This window comes from Megalopta genalis, chromosome 2 (assembly GCF_051020955.1).
Source record: "Megalopta genalis isolate 19385.01 chromosome 2, iyMegGena1_principal, whole genome shotgun sequence".
NCBI lineage: Eukaryota > Metazoa > Arthropoda > Insecta > Hymenoptera > Halictidae > Megalopta > Megalopta genalis.
In genome coordinates, this window is record NC_135014.1 from 10,720,159 (window position 1) to 10,739,372 (window position 19,214).

Sequence of the window (19,214 nt, forward strand, 5' to 3'; positions counted from 1 at the left end):
CCCTATGATGCTCACAGTGTCCCCCAGCTGTCACTCCATCTACAGTTATCCCGATTCTGTCCGACCACGCACGGTTCTTACATCCATAAAACTGCGCAGCATTGTCAATCGTGCGGTGTGTCGACGATTAGCTCTATTGAAAATGTGGTAAGCCCTATTTAACGTAAGCGACCGTCTAGTTACATTCGACGGACACCTGCCTTGTTTACAAACACCGCGGCGACATAACCTCCAATACCTGAACCCACATAACCTGTTAACAGCCGACGACTATATGTAGTGTCTCGGTCGAACAAATATAGTGACTCTTGTAAAAGCAGTGCAGTGCCGAACGGAAGTGGTGTCCGCGGTTTACCGAAAGCCGACGGCTCCGGACCGATCCAGGTGACGATTATTTTTTGGTCCGAGCCTATGTGAGAGGCTGGATCGTTCGCGAGAACTCGTACGGGAATTCGATTCGATTTCGGCGAACCTGCAGAAAGAAAGAGGTTCGAGCGGGTGCCGAAAAAAAGTCACTATATCGGTTCTCCGACGTAGCGCACGACCCGACCGGCGACAGCATGTCGCGAGCTCATGACCGTTCGATTTTGAAGATGATCCGGAAACCGGGCAATGGCACGATGGTCGACCGTACTCTCGGGAGTGTTCCTGGCCCTTTCTATGGTCCTGTCCCTTGGCAAACTTCTGATGCTTGCCACCGGAAACAACGGGGACCTCACCGAAGCGGACCAGTGGCTCGCTGAAATCGGCCTGAAACAGTACCGATCGCTCTTCCGAGAGAAAGGTCAGATATTCTAATTCCGTCAACTTCCGATCCGAGGCAGTTGTACCCATTAATTTTGCACGCGCCACGTGTTGCGTCATGCATGACGATCGTTCGGTAACCATTCCTATTTTTAGAGCATACCGGCGCGAAGAGATTCTTCGCCATTTGACTAATTAGATCGAAGGAGGCGAGCCGCGTAGGGACATTATTGCTTTGCTGCACCATCCTATCGGTCCTCTCCTCGACGATTATTCGATCTCGCCGGTACATTCGGTTACCGGTTCGAGTGATTTCCAACGACTTTTTATCAAGACAAAAATTTGCTTCAAGCTTTCTTTTTACGTAGCAGCGAATAATCAGTTGTAAACAAGCGATTGCGACACGTCGACGGACGCGTGCCAGTGCCATTCCACTGCGAAACGAAGGACAGGGCGCTATCGCTTGCCCGTGAAGCTATCGGTATCCCGGAATGCATTAATCGGAATGCAGCGACAAGAGGCTGGAGAAGCAACGGGGCCGCGCGAGTCGGCTCGCGCAAATGTTATTCATTACCTCGACGGGAGCACGGCCACTTCGGGATTCATTAACATCTCAAAGAACTCGAGCCGAGCGTCTATAGCTTGCAATCATCGTGCCCCTCGAGCAGAGCGAAACGAGGCGGCGTCGTCGTCCTAAAGAGGAGTCTGGAGACATTGCTTCGTTCTCGGACAAATTAACGATTCATCCGTCTTCGATGAAAGGGGATTTCAAGCAAAAAAATACTCGAACACCGAGCGGACTATATAGGATCCCCTGGAAGATGCTTGGCGCATGTTTCTTCCGAGCAGCGAAAACGAAGTGGAACGCGAGCGATACGATACTCTCGCCTCGTGCCTCCTTATCCGCAAGTTCTCTGCATCGTGTGCGGAAGGTTGAAGCGACCGGAGCCGACCGGAGAGCTGATAAATCTGCGTCAGTGTCCGCACGGTTATCTCGTCGGCCCCGCACGGTGCCAAGAGGGTCGACGCTTGCGCGCCTCGAGCCCTCGGGCCAGGATTTTGCAGCACGTTATTGGTGGGACGAGCGGGTGGCTTTACAAAATTCCCAGCTGCGGCAATGTGACTGCGCTCTGTTTGCATTTGCCGCGCGATGGTGGGGCTCTGCCCCGCCACCCCTATCATCCCGCGAGCGGATCGGCCCTTCGGGGTGTGCGTGCACACCGACGGGCCACTTTCCCGACGCTGTCCATCGGCTTATATGCGGCTCCCGGTGGCTGAAAGCGTGCTGCAACGCTGACCGATAAACGGCGCGGCTCTCTAATGGCCCGTCGGTGGTATCCCCGCTGAATAATAAACGTGCCCGCGAATCGCGGGCACCGGAATCGTGTCCGCTCAACGAGCCATCCGTCCCGGCAACGCAGGAATCCTCTGGGCTAACGATACGTATTTCCCTGTCGGTAGGATCCGCCGTGACCGCGGGATCGAGTGGCCGACCCCGATAGAAGAAACGTTGTTGGACGGTATCAAGGTCTCCGAAGAAAAAGCTTGGAAGATATGCTCGCGCACGAATCACGAGCGCATCCTAATCCGTTCTGGTTCTTCGCCAGCGGACGTTCCTTTGCTTTCCGGACGCATAGTTTGTACAAAGCAGCCGCTAACAATATTTTATTTGGCTCGCGTTCCGTATCGATCTACCGCGCGCGGATTCCAACGTGTATTTCGTCTCTTTCTAACCATCTTCCTTTTTCCAATCTTTCGATAGGGTCACCCCAACGGAGAGATATTCCCAACGGTTCAGTAATTTTAATCCAGCTCGGCGAGACAGAGAGAGAGAGAGAGAGAGAGAGAGAGAGAGAGAGAGAGAGAGAAAGATAGACGGCACGAGAAAAAGGAGTAGGCTTTGAAGGATTTCCGAGCGGTAGAAGTTCCGTCGTGCCGGCGAAAAGGAAGAATTGGTCGATCGAGAGGAAAGGAGGAACGGTTCGCTGCCGTCAGCAGGCCAGTCGGTTCGCCCTATCGACCCTGGATCGGCCGGAATTAAGCATGTCTAGATGTCGAGGGCGTCCGATGCGGCAGAAGAGCACTTCTTTCCGATTCGACGACAAGTGCGCCGCAATTATCGGAAAGCTCTGGTCCCAGATCCGACAAATGCCTTGAACTCGACGCCGAGGAGCCTCTCGAAAACTTGATTTCGAAACGTATTATTAAATCGACCGGCCCCCGTCGCTGTTCCAAACCAACGAGCCGTTCGCTCGTCAATTTCTGTCAATTTCTGTCGCGGACCGTCGGGCGGCCCGTCGTCCTTCGCGCGAACGATTTCCAATATATCTTTCGAGGACGCCCGGCCTCTCCTCTTTCGTCGAGGCTTCTCCGCCTGACCCTTGCGCGAAACGATCCGTCGATCGTTTTCGACGAAACCGGAGCGAAAGGTTCGGAGGTCCGTTTGCACGACCTAGAAACGCTTCGGAGAATTCGCTCGCCAGTCGATTCTCTCCGGGTGGAGGACCCGCGGACGGTCCCGGTGTCGTTATACGCCTCTTCCTGGAAGTCGTGGCCTCTTCGAAGGGTGTCGAGAGCGCGCGCGAACGCAGCGGTCAAGTGGTGTGGGACGACGCGGCACTGCGCGGCGGGAATCGCGGTAGAAATAGAGAAGGACGGCTCGGCGGGGCAGGAAAGGACGAGGCATCGCGAGGCAGGACACGAAGGACGAGGCGAATGGTTCGGCTGGCGTGGCACGGAGCAATCGTGGCGTGGTGTTCCTTCTTTGGCCCGGTCTGGTGGGAGGTACGACCGAACGAACGGGTTGCCAGAGGGTGGCTCTGGCCGCGTAATCGTATCGCGTGCAGTCGTCTAGCGTGAGTCCGCGCGTACGGATCGTCGAGTCGGGACGAGTCGAGTCGAGTCGCATCGCTCCCGAGAGAGAAAAAGTCGAGAAACGGGCGTCGAGAGGTGGTCGCCCGACGGGAAAACGAAAGCTCGATCGTCGGCCTACCCCTTCGCGAGTCCCTGGTTGCGCTCGTGTTGCATCGTCGCTTTTGCCTCGTGCCACGGCTTGGAGATCCACAGCAGGACTCGTGCAAACAGGTTCGCGTTCTTCGCCCGAGAATTCGCGGTTGAGACGTTCGGGACGAGGAGCTGCCGCGCGAAACAGTTGTTTCTTTGGTTCGCCGTCCGCTCGGCCGTTCCTCGCGGCCGAGAAAAGCTCCGGGAAAAGGTTCTCCTCGTCCCCGGCGAGCGCAACACGAGCGACGGCCGCTGCGCGATCGGTAGCTGCGACCGACAGCGCACCGATCGTCGGCGGTGTCCCGGTGCGAACCGGGCTTGCTTCTAACCGTTCGTTTGTTTTGGTTGCCGGTTTCGGTACGAAGGAGGAGGCCGGGACCGAGCAGTGATCATTATGCGTGGTATCAGGGGGCGCGTCCGCCGCGTCGACCGCCACACGAGCCGCGTGCCTGCGAGTTCGGCCAAGCGTTCGCCTGTGAATCTGTCCGCGAAGATCGGTGACACCGCGAACGAGCCTCGGATGTTCGCGAGTTCGCTGGGCCTCTGACACGCTGGCCCGTCGTCGTCGGTATAGTAGACGCGCGCCGTCGTCGTCGTCGCGTCGCTCGTAGAAAATCTCCTCGCGTTCTTCAACCCCGTTCCACCTAACCCCGGGCACAACCTCCGTCACCCGCCGCCGTTCTTTATCCCCCGCGTACCTCGCTTCTCGTCGGCCGAACGACCAAAAGGTCCGTCAACGGTCCAGACTTAGCACGCCCGTCGCGTCTCGTCCGAGACGATTCTCCCACTGTCCGACAGCCTCCCGTAGACCAACGTAGCGGTTACAAACAATCCACCGGTTCCATCCGCGAACGCGACACAACGCTCTCCCCGTGACAGCGGCCGGGGTTTCTCGTCCCCGTCCCGGGAAACCCCCTCGGAACAAAAAAAAGAAAGAAAACCCGCCTCGAAGCCGATCCGGGCGCACGACACCGCGCCAGAACCCTCCAACGCGATTTCTCGTTGCGAAGGTGCGAGAATCCCTCCCTCCGGTTGCCACCTGGCAAACGTCACGCGAACACCACGCATACACGCCGCACCGCGCCGGCGGGACACCTACGCTCTTCCGCCGACGGGACGGAGAGTCGATCCGAATTTGTAAGTCACTCAGAGACTGATACACACGCACACATGCCACACGTTTCACCATTCCTCTGTTTCGAGTTCAAGGTGTATTTTCGCCGCCTCAACGAGACGCGTTCCTTTGTCGTGGAACAGTTCGCGGAAACTCGAGTGTCCAGCTCAGAGTAAATCTCTCATAGTTTCTCTCTGTAGTTTTGTATACGCGGGACACGCCAGGCCCTTTTACCCCAGCCTGCGTCTTGCCTAGCCGTGCTCTGGTGTCTCGTGGATAGAGTCCTACCAGGGGCACTGCTAGATAGTTTCGCGAGAGTTGTCTTGTAGCCTTGTGAGTTCGTGAGTTTTGCAAGAGTTGTTGCAGTAAATTCTCCCTAATAATCAACTTGTATACGAAAATGGACACTTCGGGAAGAGGAGATACGATTACTCCAGCCTTGCGCCTTCTTTTTCATAGTTACCGATTGTAACTATGAAAACGAGCCGCGAGACTGAAATAATCATACCTCCTCTTCCCAAATTGTCCCATTAGCATGGGACAAACATCTCAAAGCATCAATTAGGGAGAGTTTAGTGTATCCAAGAGTGGCACTAGCCCAACTCGAGCCTCGAGACTTCGTACATGGTTAGGTAAGACGCGGGGAAGGGTAAATAGCCTGGCGTTGGTTGCTATTATCCATCGAGAGCGACAGAGGAACGCGCTTCCGTAGGACCGCGTCAGACTTCCGACGGCGAGGAAGAATCCGCGACGGGTGGATCGTCGAATCGTTGTCGCACGATTCCTCGCGGCGAGATCCACGCTCGCGCAAGATCGGAGCATGTCCGACAACGGCGCGTCGAAATAATCGCGCCCGCGGCGCGCTGTTATCCGCTCGGGGGCCGTCGAATTACGTTTCTAATTAAACAAGCTGCGGCCCGCCCTCCGCCCTCTGCCCGACGGACGATTCAAATCCGACACGATGCTCGCGTGTCCCGCATCCCCAAGGCTCGCGCTTAAATCGCGTCCGCTTTATTATTTCAAATAACGCACGCGAGCCACCAAACCGCTTCGGCTCTTAATTAGTTTGGCTCACGGAAGCGTTGCGTTACCGCCGGACTTGCCGAATATCTGCCGCTCGCGTTCCACTCGGCGGGCGCCGCTTCCGTTAGACAATTACGGGTTGCGGGAGAGGAGAGCGATTTTCCACGCGATCCCGAGTCAGCGGATCAAGATCGTTCGGATATCGATAGCTTCCGGCGCGTCGGTGTTTATTCCGCAACCGGAATCGTTCCGCGACGATCGAAAGTTCAACGATGCCGTTCCGTGCTGGGCTCCGGTAACACGGTCTGAGGACCCGTCTCGAGAGCAGTTTCGCCGGCTGCCACGGTGCCATTTGAATTTCTAAACCGTGCTCGAGCCCCGGAAATTCGTTGAACAAACGGAGAGGTCGCGGAGAGCCACCACGGAACCAGGAATGTAACGGCGATCCGATACCGAGACCGTAGAACCCGGCGAACCAGATTGGACGTCGCAAGGCGACATCGCACGCGACCGTATCCTCGAGAATTGCTGTTCTTTTGTCGCGTTGTATCGGCTCGATACCGTTTGGTTCGCGCTCGCGAAACAGCTGGCCGCCTCCGGTTGTAAAATCCGATTGTAAAGTATCGCTTTTCGGGTCGAAAGTTCGCGCTTCGTTCGACGGGGAAAAAAGTTGGCCATCGGTTTCTCAACTTTTATTCGTCTCGTTTGGCGACGGATCGCCCCCCGAGCTAGCTCGCATGCATCCTGCATTGCGGCAACCGCGCGGTATAATACTTTGTCACGGGAACACGTTCGCGTCGGGCTCTCGCGCGACGGCCTTCCCGAATGGCTCTCGTGAAAATGCAATTCTCCTCCTTCGCTCGCATCGGTATCGTAGATTACCGCGTTGTGGAATTGTCGTATTTTGAACGCAATGGAAAAAAATTAGGACCGCAGGAAAGAGGGGGCACCATGGCGGATCGTGCGATCCGGGCAGATCGGAGGGAACAGGGGCACGGCAGGGCCGATAGGGCACGCAGGGCCGGTGTCTTGAGAACCGTGGAGGGGGTCGGCCTGAACGGCTCGGCCCTGTGCAGAAATCTACGGCGCACCGACCAAGGGGAAAAGTATTGATCTTTCTTGGCGGCAGCGGCGGCTGGCCTTAACCTTTCGTGTTTCTACGCAGAGAAAAAAAATTTCGCCCCCGTCGTCTCGTTTCGCGAAACCCGTTCCGTCGGACGCGTGTGGGACATTAATTGCCGTTAAGAAGTGTCAAGCCGCGTCGCTCCGCTCCGCTCCGTCTCGCTTCGCTCCGCGCTGCGCGATCGAAAACCTAAAGAGCCGACGACGTTCACGCGATCCATCGCCGCCCACGCGACCGTCTTCGCCGTGACATTCGCTCTCCGACGGGAGCACCGCGTGGGCGTCGACAGAGTTGGGTGCAAAGTAATCCGATCAATGATCAACGTTTACGACTAATCTGAAATAATGTCCGTGACTGATGATTGCGATTGCTGAGCAATCATGATTCACCCTCCGTCGTCACGCTCCGTCGATTATTCTTGTTCGAGAAACCAATATTGTCGCGATAAGAATAAAATGAACAATTAATTTGATACACTTGAGAGCTCGATAACGGGTTCTAATCAATGAAACGATGTTCTAGAAACAATTAAAAGAGCAACATAATCGATTACTGCCCGACTCTGGGCGTCGATATCGATCGGATCTATAGCGGAACGCCGTCGAAACGCGACCGAACTCGCGCGGCGCTGGCGGGTTGCCTGCTCACAGGGGCCGCCCGGTCGACCCGGCTTTGCGAATTTATTTCGCGGAAACCACCATCTTCGCTCCAACGGTATTCTGCATGCAGATTCTAAGGGGTTCGAAGTTACTCTCTGAATTTTCCTAAACTTCTTCGTTGAAGATTTCCAGAGTCGCAAACGATGACGCAATTAAAGTATAATTTGCTCGTGCAGCGTCGTTACGAGTCCCGCTGTTTTCGTCGGCGCCGTTTCGAGTAGCATAGATCCGAGCAGAGAGAGAGAGAGAGAGAACAGGGTTAAATCAATCCCGTTTGTCACCCACACGAGATCACGAGAACGGATAACTTCGCCGCGGAAAAACAACCGGCGCCGTCGGCATGATCCGAAGCTCTTCAAGGATTATGTAAACCGCGAAGCGGCGCGATTTCAGCCGGAGACCTAGAATCAACTTCGAAAGTCGTCTAGAAATTGGACCGCAATAGGAAGTTAACGGCTCGAATGTGTGCCGCCGTTCGGTCCTCGGGAAAGTTCCTCCGAGTATAATACTTTCGCGACTCTATTCCACGGCGACTCAGGGTCGAGTCCGTCAAGTAGGGCCCCGCGGACACGGCCCGACCAATTAGAAACACCCACGAGACGAGCGACCCGCGATACGACCCGGTAATCTCCTCGTTCACCTGCCCGCTGGTATAGAGTCCGATCGACCAACTGGTTATTACACGGTTATTATACCCTTAAACCGCGAACGATTCCGCAGAGTTGCGCATAAAAGTTGCAACGCTGAAAAACATATCATGGGAGCGAACAGCGGCGGCGGCAGCGCATCGATTATCCGTTTCGATTACCGCCGCCGTTGCAACTTTTATTCATTGCCGCAGCACCTGTCGTCGGTCGTCCGGGTCCACTGTCCTGGACATTTCGCCCCTTGTAGCCTACTACCGATCGGCACACGGTAAATAATTGGCTGAAAGGGTGATCGCGTGGAACGTCGGACATAGAGAGGGGGGGGGGCATAAGAGAGAGAGAGAGAGAGAGAGAGAGAGTCGCGCAGGGAAACGCGGAATCGATCTGTCCTACCTTCGTATAACCGGCAACCCTCTCATGCATAATCATGAGAATGTATGACATACGTATGCCCTGGTTTCCCTGGCCTCCCACCCCCGGAGCACCCTCGCTCGCCTCTACCGCCCCTCTCGGCGTCGAAAGGATCGTTAGCACGAAGCAATGCCGGCGAAGGATATCCGTTCAGAAAAGGTCAAGAGTCCACGCGAGGTCACCGCGTTTCGCGGTTGATTCCTCCATTGTGCCGGCCCCGCGACTTCTTTCCTTTCTCCACGCTCTTCTCGTTTTTTGTTCCCGCGGAAAAGGAAGAGCCGAGAGGCTGCGAGAAGTGGGGGAGCGGCGAGAGAAAGGGCGGCGGAGTGTACCCTCCGCGAAGGGATCCCTCCTTTTCACCTTTGAGACACTCGAGCACCGCCGGCCTTTGACGCGGTCGCTAATGGAACGCTTATTCCTCGAGCTTCTTCCGCAACACCGTCGCCGAGATCCGGCGCAGTTTTCGTGTCTCCGCCGCGACACAGCGAGCTATTGGCTCACTGCGGATGTTCTCTCTGCTTCCCCCCTCCACTACCCGCGATCGCACGCCGGAACACACACAGCCGGACCGCGGAGACCCGTCTCACACGAGCGTAATTGTATCGCGGTACCGGAGTACGAGAAATACCGACCGTAAAAAAACGCGTGCATTATTACTCGTTGTTCTCGAACGAAACAGCGCTGCGTCCCGTAACTATAAAACCGTCGGAAAATGTTCAGCCTTTGTATATTGCGGTTGATACAACAACGAGCGAAGTAGGTATATGGACATGTTCGAGACTGCGGCGAGAAATTTCTCTCAAAAGATATCAATTTTATGCGGTAAAGAAAAATGAAACTAAATTATTATATTTATTTGTGTCAAGAATGTCACAGCTTCCGCATTTTGCAACTAATGAATACGATTTTGATTTTGCCCAAAGACCCGCAGTCTACTTAGTATTATATATTAGCTAATTATTGTTATATTAACTGCTCTGTATCAAAACTGAACATTTTTTGGTGGTTTTATAGACGAGAGACGCGGTGTATGTATCATGTTGTTCTGAAAGTTCGTTCTACATTGTATGGAGTTCGTTTCACTGAATTCACGTAAAAGAGTCGAAAAATTAACTATTTTATATTCGAACAACCTGATCATTCAATGGGAGCGTTTAGCACAGATACTTTTGCTCGCATTGAACAACGTATCGAGATACAAGTATCCTCGTGCAAACCAGGTCAAAGACGCATTCTCTTCCCTCTCTCTCTCTCTCTCTCTCTCTCTCTCTCTCTCTCTCTCCCTCTCTCTCACACACACACACACACACACACAGAGAGAGAGAGAGAGAGAGAATCTCGCGGATGCATCGGTTCGCAGAAACGATCGGCAGTCTGTCGCTCGAAAACCCGTCCGCGAATTAGCGTCGTTCCGACGCAACAACCGATGCCCTCGGTAAAACCGGGCAGTTTGTGAAAAGTCCGGGTGATTTCGGATCTCGGCGGACGATCACCGCGATTTATCGCGGTGCACGGTTATCGATTAACAAGCGGGGCTGACTCTTCCGGTTGGTTTCGGCACGGTCGACGATCGTTTTTTTTTTCTCGCGGGCCAATTGCCGATAAATTGCGCACGCGGAACGACTCTAGCGGGGCGGGCGAAGCGGGTACGACGACCCTTGGTCGACCTCGGCTGGACTCTTGACCCGGTTTCGGCAGCGTTTAATTCGCGTGCAGCGTGTCGGCATCGCCGCCGCGCCGCGGTCGTTGATTAAACCGTGGCCGGTTGTCCGATCGATCGGCCATCGGCGATCGTTTAATCGACGCCGTTAATCGGCCGGGGCCGAGCGGCGGGGCGCGGAGCGTGCCCCAGGACAATAGGGAATCGTCGGAGCCGCTATCAATCTCTTTTTTCCGGCGCGCGCGGCCCCCGGATCTGGGTCAGCGCGGGCAAAAGTAATACACCGGCCCCGGAGCGACCGCTTCCTGCAACCTAGCCCGCTTTCCTCGGCTTAATCCTGAAATTTGAACGCGCCAGAAGCCGCGGAGATTCATTCTTCTTGCCTCCGCCGATTGGATTTTCCCTACTTCGCCGCGCGCGCAAGACGACCGACCTGGATTCGCTGTTCGCGATTCGCGCGGCGAATCCACGCGGAATATAATCCGCCGGGCATCGAGGATACGATCGCGGGACTAGCCAAATAGCTCGCCGAAATGTTTCCCATGGGTTCCCGTACTCGAATTGGACGCCACTTTTTTCACAGTAGAACTCGCTTCAGAATACTGTAAATTATACCTAATTTTCCGACAGCTCGTAAACAAAAAGCAATTTTCTCAAGAAATCGAATTAAATAAAAGAGCAGAATTATCTTGAACGAATTGTATTCGTAATTGTATAGAATTTGTTAAGCAAAGGCGAACTTGCATTACGCTGATTTGGAACAAAACGACTGAAAATATGGACAAATTCTGATCATATATTTCATCGGATTTTTTACGCCAATACGGCTTTTCGGCTAGATCGACCGCTGCGCGACGATGGAACAATAGCGGAACGACGATTGATCGACGGGCCGTTGCCCTTTCACGCGAATCGCGAATTGCCGAACTTCCTTCCGGCGGCCGGGAACAAATGACCGAAACCGCTATGGAAATCGCGAAAGCTTTTCGCAGCCGCGACCTCTCCGGTTTCGCTCGACTAATAATCGGAATTAATCACATTTCGTTAGCGGGCACAATCCCCCATTGTTCACCGCGGCGGAGTGATTAATGCCGGTCCGCAGCATCATCCCCTTTGTGCGCGCGCAAACACGGCCGCGGTATTTGCCGACGGTATTCGTCACGGAATTCCGGCCAATTTTCTTCTAACGATTCTTCGGCCTACGTCGCTCGTTGCACGAGCGAGATCTCGACCGATCGCTATTTATCGGTGAACGTTGTTTAACGCTGGAACTACAATAATTTCTCCCAGAAATGTGTTTGGAGGTCGGAATCGAGTTTCGCGGCTCTCGTTTTTGTAGAAACTCGAGGCATGCGGCAGAAAAGCGCAATGCATAGTGATACCAGAAGAAAAACGATTTTTTCTCATTTCTTTTTTCTAATTTTCTACGCGATTCGGAGGTCACGTGACACGATTTGAAGGCAATTTGAAGGCCACACGCCACGATTCGAAGACAAACAGACCATTTTGTCTTCCGGGAATTCGCATCGCGTGCCATATCCGTTGCAATAAATTACATAGGCGTAATACTAGCACAGGGAAATTTACAGCAACCCGAAATTTGGCATTTTCTGGAGAAATTACTGTATTGACATACACACACACACATACACACACACCGCGGTCACTCTGATCCCGACGACTCGTAAACGAGAAAAGCAACGGCTGCGGTAGTTGCGGCGTTGAAGGGAGACTTGCAGGGCTTGAAACGGTTCCGAAAGTAACCGTTTGAAACTGTTGCGCAAAGGTTCCGGTTGAAACGGTCGCGAAGAAGATTCGCAGTCTACAATAATTTCTCCCTAATTTGCGCAGAAAAATAGATAATTTGGTAAGAGAAGACACGATTTACCGAGCCTTACGGCTCTCGTTTTTACAGTAGTTGACAATCGATAACTATAAAAACGCGTGCGCGATCCGAGAGCGAATTAGAGAGAAATTACTGCATTTATAACTGTTATCGGAAACGAAGCGTAACCGTTTCGCGTGCCGGGATCGATGTCGCGACAGTTTTCAAGCCCCGCTTCTGTGTGACTGTTTCGGGGACTAAAGATGACCTCGTGACGCGGCGAGCGATGCGACGGTGAACGAAAAGGAATGTGCCCTGTTAGTCGATAAACGGTGGCGAGCCAGAACAAGCCGCGAGAAATAATGCCGGACAAAAATCCCGCCTGCCGGAATGGACAGCGCGTCAGTCATCTGTTTGCCGACGAGATATCGTCGATCGGCATGTCGCTGCGGCCCAGCGGCAGTGCACCTTCCGGTGAGTATGTAACACGCAGCCAACCGATGCGCAGAGCACGAAACTTTATTTCAGATACAGTGGTGTGTGCATAACTGTAGACTCGAAGCGGCTTTTACATCGTCACCGATATCCGAACGGAAACCTAACAAAATATCATCTTCGTATATTTCTGTTTTCTATTCATTATAATATAGAAATATACAGATACGATATTTTGTCAAGTTTTTCTTTAAATATACAGGGAAATATACAGCTAAAAGAGAGACCGTCTACAGTGCTGCGAACAATTTATAAACTCGAAGTAACTTTTTACAGATGTTAAGTTGTTAAGCTTTCGTTGGAACATCACTGAAAGTGTAAAAGTTACTTCGAGTCTACAGGGTGTCCCATAATTATGTTAACACCTGAGGCGATCTGTAGTAACTTTTTCCTCGGCGATAATATATAAATTATAATATTGTAAAAAATATCGATATTATATAATATCGCTACGCGTAGTACCAAGAATACTGTGACGTGTGAAATGAAGATAGCGAGAAAGCAGTTGCGTTCAACGACCCAATTTTCACAAAAAGAAGTTAAATATTAGCAAGTTTTAAGATTCGCTCGAGATTTTCCTGTTTCATCGGGCACGCTTCTAACTTAATTAAGTTACTTCGAATCGCCTAAGGAATCATCCGCTCCCGGGCGTTAACATAATTATGGGACACTCTGTATAATTATTCCCACCGCTGTATCTGCGGTCCGGAGACCGACCCGCAGATGTCGACGGAGCGAAACGTTTCAACGACAGGCCCCGGACTTCTCTCCTAGCTGGACCTGGCTTCTCGCAGATACAGCAATAGATTGGTGACGAAACGCGCGTTCGTCGAAGGTCCGGCATCCTCGGACTCCTTGGCCGCGCAGACCATCAGACGATCCATCGCATCCGCGCAGTCGTAAGAAATTTGGAGCGGATAAGACTCGGCGGTGGTCAGCCCGGTCTTCAGCTGCTCGAACAGATTCAGGAGCAAGCACTCCTTGATCAGCAGCTCGGACCCGGCGACGGCCGAGTCGTCGATGGCGCAGAGCCAAAGCAGCTTGTCCAGCCATGCCTCCTTCGCGTCGCTGGCTCCGGTCTTGTAGCTCACCCCGTGGTCCCGCATCCAGAGCGTTAGCTGCACCGTTCCCAAATCGATACGCAAAAGGTTACTCGAGACGCATAGAGAGAACGGTGTCGTCGCGGCCGGACGAACGGAACGGGGACGCGTTCTTCCCGAAGGAAGAAGAAGAAGAAGAAGAAGAACACAGTAATTGGACTATGTGGGTGAAGAGGAGATACGATTATTAATTATTATTTTTATAGTTGCCAATCGGTAACTATTATCTGTTCCGTTCGGTTCGATCGAGCTGTCTGATCATACCTTGCCGCGGCAGAGGAAGGTCAACGGGTTACCGAAGAAGTAGACCTTCTCGATGCCGCCGGGCAGGCTGGTCCAGTCCAAGCACGTCAGACGGTTCTCCCGGACATCGAGACGCTTCAGAAGCAACATCCTCGAGAATATCGCCGGGTTGAGCCGGTCGATTCGGTTGTAGGACAAGTCCAGCTGCTCCAAATACACCGTGTCCTTGAACCACTCCTCCTTCACCGACGAGATGTTGTTATTCGGAAGGCTCAGCTTCTTCAGCTTGGCCAGCCCATGGAACGCGTCCGCGCTAATGTTCCTCAGCCGGCACATGTGGATGTTCAACGAATTCAGACTCCTGGAGAAACGGGCGAAAGCCGATCCAGGAATCACGGCCAAGTTCGACTGGAAGATCATCAATGCGGCGACCTCCGACGAGTTCACGTTCGCCAGGGCGGCCAGGCTCGTGTTCTGACACTGAACGCGGTCGCCAAAATCTAAGAAAATGGCGGGCAGAAATGAGTCGCATTCGCGGAAGTCGATTACTAATGGATCGAGTACACAAATAACTTACGCTCTTTTCTCAGACGTTCTCTTTATTTATCCTTTTTCCGGGAATTCAGGGGTTCCTGAGGTCATTTCGAGTAATTTTTTCCTCGGCGAAATTGCAATCCGTGGCTATGTTCACGAGTTATTAACGGAAAACGGTGACCAATGAGAAGCGAGATCGGCTGGTGCGAGACGGTGGAACCAATGAGCTAAACTGAGCCACCGACCGTTCGTTGGATCGGTCCAGAGCTCGCATTTCATTGGTCAGTGTGTTTTGTTAATAACTTCATGGACGATGCCCTCGGAGAAAATTGAAAATAAAGGAAGAAGTTGCTTCGAATTACCTCAGGAACCCCCCATTTCCCGAAATTACCATAATTTTGGGACACCCTGGATACAGTGCCCCACAAAAGTGTTCGAACTAACCTTGACATAACCTTTTAAAACGCAATAACCATCTTAAAACTGAACTAAATGACTTGAACTTTTTTTTAGATGATAGAGAGACTAATTTACTAAACCATATGACTGAAATACTTTTTCTTTGTAATTTTGCTATTCTACCCGGCTGCATTGTAAGTTATTTATGACTCTATATCCGATTGAAAATTGTCTGTGGCTCACCTCTCTCGTGTCTGGTCACGGTGCATATCGCCAGCGCGGCGACGACGCGCTCGGCGACGAACAGGAGAACGTGGAACAACTTGGAACGCATCTTTGCGGCTCGACGTACTCGCGACGCACCACGGAATGACAACGAGCGCGCGGAAATGCCGCGACAGTTCCGGTTTATCTGACGAAACCGCTTCCCGCATTCGACCGAAGATACGCGGCCTATCTGCCTCGGTCCCGGCCGCTAATTAGAAAAATCCCGATAACGATTGTTTCGCTTTGAAATCGAATTACGTGTGGTTCTGTTTCAGGGATCTCGTCCCTCGCGAGCTGCGGCGACGTCGACGCGCTACCGCAGCTTCCGGCACAGGATGAGGAACGCCTGCAACGCGCCGCGCGCCAGCTGCTGCAGAGGTTGGTCCTCCTCGAGTGGCTGCAAGACCATGGCCTGCACAACTATTATCAAAAGTGAGCGATCGTCTCTCGATCCAGAGACTTTTTCTGTCTTGCATTCGAAACGATATCGATCAGAGCCTGGTCTTGTAACCTCTTCTCGCAGGCTGATGCAGATGGAGGTTATGTCTTTGGAGGACGTCTACTGGGTGGAGGACAACGCGGCGCGGGCAGCTCTTGGCAAGGACTTGCCGCGATGGAGAGAAGCCAGACAGACTTTACCCACGTCCAAGGAGGACTTGGAGACGCTCAAGGCAGATCTGTGGAGCGCCGTGGTCAAGAACAGCCAACATCAACACGCGTGGACATGGGGTAGCTTGACCGTTTAACCAGGCCTCCGCCTATGAGAAATTGTCGGTTCCGTTTAGCCATTGTCTTGTTTGAACGGACTTAGACAATATGCGGTGCTAACTGGCTGTTACATAATACAGTAAATTCTCTCCAACCGTCCCTCTGCTTGTAAACAAAAATGAACAATTTGGAAAGTGGAGGTGCGATTATTCCTTGCTATATTATTATAATTATATTATTATTCCTTACTATAGGTAATATAACTATAAGTATAATTATAGTCTGACTATAGCCCTATAGTCTCCTCTTTTTAAATTGCGCATTTTTGTTGAAAAGCTAAAGGAAAATCAGGGAGAATTTACTGTAGATCGAATCGAATCAAGAATCCTACACACCGTATCATTAATTCGGTACGCTCCGTTAGGTGGAATGTTGGTCGTTTCCGTGTCTATGGCGGGCCTGGTGATCCTGGCTGCGATGACCCAGCCAGCCTTGGCACCGGAAGCGAAGCGCACCCTGTTGCAATACGTCACCGGCAAGTATCTGCTGCCGAGGAACTGTCTGGTCCACTTCAAGTGGAACGAGCCGCAGCTGGTGGGCGAGACGATGACCTTCACCGTCAAGGTACAGCCCCGTCGATCCCTGGGAGAAAGTCCGTTCTCTCGAATCCTCCTGTCTTCTGCCCGCAGTTTTACCAACGAAACGGCCAGCCGTACCCGATCTGCGACAAGGACAACCTGATAGTCGACGTGTCGGAGGGCTCCCGGAGGGTCGCGACCCTGATAGAACTGGGTGGCACCGACCCGATGGACGCGAACACCGCAGTCGTCAAATTCACCGTCCGCCATGCTGGACAATATCGCATAGCCGTGCTGATAGGGACCTGCCACGTGCGAGGCAGCCCGTTTCTTAAGAGTTTCCTACCCGGTAGGGTCGTGGTCCTCGGTTCTCTATCGACTGTCTCCCGCAAGGCTGCTATCATAGGACTCGGTTTGTTCCAGGCCCTCCGGACCCAAACAAGACCATCTTCGTTCGACAAAGCTCCACGGTGGTTTGTACAGCCGGATTCCCTCATAGCATGACGATAGAGCCGCGGGACGAGTACGACAACTTGTGCATATTCGGGCCCGGCGACAAGCCCACCGAGGGCTACCGAGTCAACATTACTCAGGCAAGACACGCGGCGCACGGACGAATCGGTCAGTTGGTCGGGAATCGTTTGTCGAACGATAACTCGTTGCTTCGGCAGATCGGCAACACGGTGGACAAGTCGGCCGCGACTAACTGCAGCGTGCAGCTGGACTACGACTCTCCGAATCAGCGAATCCGCGTCAAGGTCAGCTTCCCGAAAAGCGGCTGCTACCACGCGACCGTCAGTCTGTCCGGCCTGCAGCTGCACAACGGCGACTTCGACATCATCGCGCTCGAGAGTACGAGAGAGTCTGCGGAACTACGAGGCGGCGGGTGCCTTGTCTCCGACCTGGCGCTGGTTAATTCGAGTTTGTTCGACAGATGACGTCGCGAGGATGGTGCACACCAACGTGGCCTCGAAGGACCCGGACATCTGCTACGCGGCGAAGCTGTTGGGCATGCAGGGCGAGCGGTTCTCCAAGCCGAGGAAGGTGGTCTGCTTCATCTCGCCGAAGCAGCTCACCATCAAGGAGTACCTGCTGAAGATCATACCGAAGAGGCTCGTCACGTTCAGGCTCTGCCCGTCGACCAAGGTGAGCATCAAGAAACGCCCCGAGATCCAATGGACACCACCGGTGATTGTGTATACGACGTCTTTCAGTTCCACTTTAATTGTTCGAGCAGCCAATACGACGGTTACGACTCGTTCTCGATCGACGACGGATGCCAGCCGCCGGTCGAGTTAATTTCTCTCTACAGAGACATCATAGCTGCTACCTTCACCCTGTTTCTGCTCAAGAACATCGGCGGAAGCGAGACGTTCGCCGACAAGCAAGACTTCTTTTACCATGAGGTGCGAAAGCATCATCAGAAGCATTATCACGAGAAACTCTCGATGAAGGTCCAGCGTGACAAGCTTCTAGAATCGGTAAGTAAAGTAAAAGGGGAAGTCGACGACGAGACTCGAGGAGAATTTACTGTATGGAGAGCCTATGGAGAACAGTCTAATATATCGTTTTCCCCGTAGTCTATGAAAGTCACCAAGGGTTTCTCCGTGAGCGACTGGTGCAGGAACTTCGAGATCACCTTCCAAGGTGAACAGGGCGTCGATTGGGGCGGAGTCAGGCGAGAATGGTTCGAGTTGATTTGCGCCGCGCTGTTCGATCCTGGAAACGGGCTGTTCGCTTGCTTCGGCGAGTCACCGCAAGCCTTGGTCCATCCCAACAATAAGAGGCCGCCGCATCTGAAGCTGAAGCATTACGAGTTCGCCGGTCGCATAGTCGGCAAATGCCTTTTCGAGTCCGCCCTGGGCGGTTTCTACCGTCAACTGGTGCGCGCCAGATTCACCAGATCCTTCCTCGCTCAGATTATCGGCCTCAGAGTCCACTATAAGGTACGATGATCCCATCTTCCTATTGTTACAATATCTATCTATTACAATTACTCTGTTTACCGTAGTATTTCGAGCAAGACGACCCGGATCTCTACCTGAGCAAGATCAAGTACATCCTCGAGAACGACGTGGAGGAGATGGAGTTGTACTTCGTGGAGGAGGAATACGACAACGACGGTCAATTACTGAAGGTAGCAGAGTTAATACCAGGAGGCAGCAAGATCCGCGTGGTCAACGAGACGAAGCTGCGGTATCTGGACGCTCTGGCGCAGCACAGGCTCGCCAGTTCCATCAGGAACGAGGTCGAGTACTTCCTGCGCGGACTGAACGAGCTGATCCCTGACAATCTGCTGGGTATCTTCGACGAGAACGAACTCGAGGTAAAAAAAAGTAATAGCGGTTCTCGAAAGGTCTATAGAAACCCTTGCTCATCCGTTTACGCGTCGCAGCTGCTGCTCTGCGGAACCGGCGAGTATAGCGTGGCAGATTTACGGGCACACCACATCGCGAACGGAAGCTCCCCGGAGTTCCTGCGTGTTCTCGACTGGTTCTGGACCGCGGTCAGTAACTTCACCCAGGAGGAAATGGCCCGGCTGCTGCAGTTCACCACAGGCTGCTCGCAATTACCGCCCGGCGGATTTCAACAGCTGAACCCGCGGTTTCAGATCACAGCTGCACCGACTTTCGCTAACCTACCTACGGCGCACACATGGTATGCAGAAGCAATTCCGATGT

The 19,214-nt window shown here is 53.1% G+C and overlaps 2 protein-coding genes across 7 annotated transcripts in view; one reads left to right on the forward strand and one right to left on the reverse strand.

The window, feature by feature from the left end:
- The window catches only part of LOC117220884 (apoptosis-resistant E3 ubiquitin protein ligase 1), a 21,209-nt gene continuing 1,995 nt past the window's right edge, over positions 1 to 19,214 (forward strand). The window contains exons 1-13 of one of the 6 annotated variants that reach the window (XM_033471314.2): positions 2 to 147; positions 594 to 784; positions 15,523 to 15,679; positions 15,771 to 15,976; positions 16,380 to 16,579; positions 16,645 to 16,882; positions 16,957 to 17,126; positions 17,205 to 17,385; positions 17,468 to 17,679; positions 17,748 to 18,014; positions 18,114 to 18,479; positions 18,545 to 18,859; positions 18,929 to 19,191. In XM_033471314.2, coding sequence (XP_033327205.1) covers positions 613 to 784; positions 15,523 to 15,679; positions 15,771 to 15,976; positions 16,380 to 16,579; positions 16,645 to 16,882; positions 16,957 to 17,126; positions 17,205 to 17,385; positions 17,468 to 17,679; positions 17,748 to 18,014; positions 18,114 to 18,479; positions 18,545 to 18,859; positions 18,929 to 19,191 — 2,747 coding nt within the window. In that variant the 5' untranslated portion in view covers positions 2 to 147; positions 594 to 612. Of the gene's footprint in view, positions 148 to 244; positions 385 to 593; positions 785 to 12,548; positions 12,684 to 15,522; positions 15,680 to 15,770; positions 15,977 to 16,379; positions 16,580 to 16,644; positions 16,883 to 16,956; positions 17,386 to 17,467; positions 17,680 to 17,747; positions 18,015 to 18,113; positions 18,480 to 18,544; positions 19,192 to 19,214 lie in introns of those variants that run through there. The other 5 variants (XM_033471308.2, XM_033471306.2, XM_033471307.2 and 2 more) reach the window with 5 other exon arrangements.
- Positions 11,161 to 15,451, reverse strand: LOC117220890 (uncharacterized). The gene is made up of 3 exons (XM_033471328.2): positions 15,224 to 15,451; positions 14,069 to 14,547; positions 11,161 to 13,822 (listed from the first exon to the last, which is right to left on the reverse strand). Exons 1-3 carry the CDS (start codon positions 15,312 to 15,314, stop codon positions 13,475 to 13,477), a joined length of 918 nt encoding a protein of 305 aa, XP_033327219.2. The 5' UTR covers positions 15,315 to 15,451; the 3' UTR covers positions 11,161 to 13,474.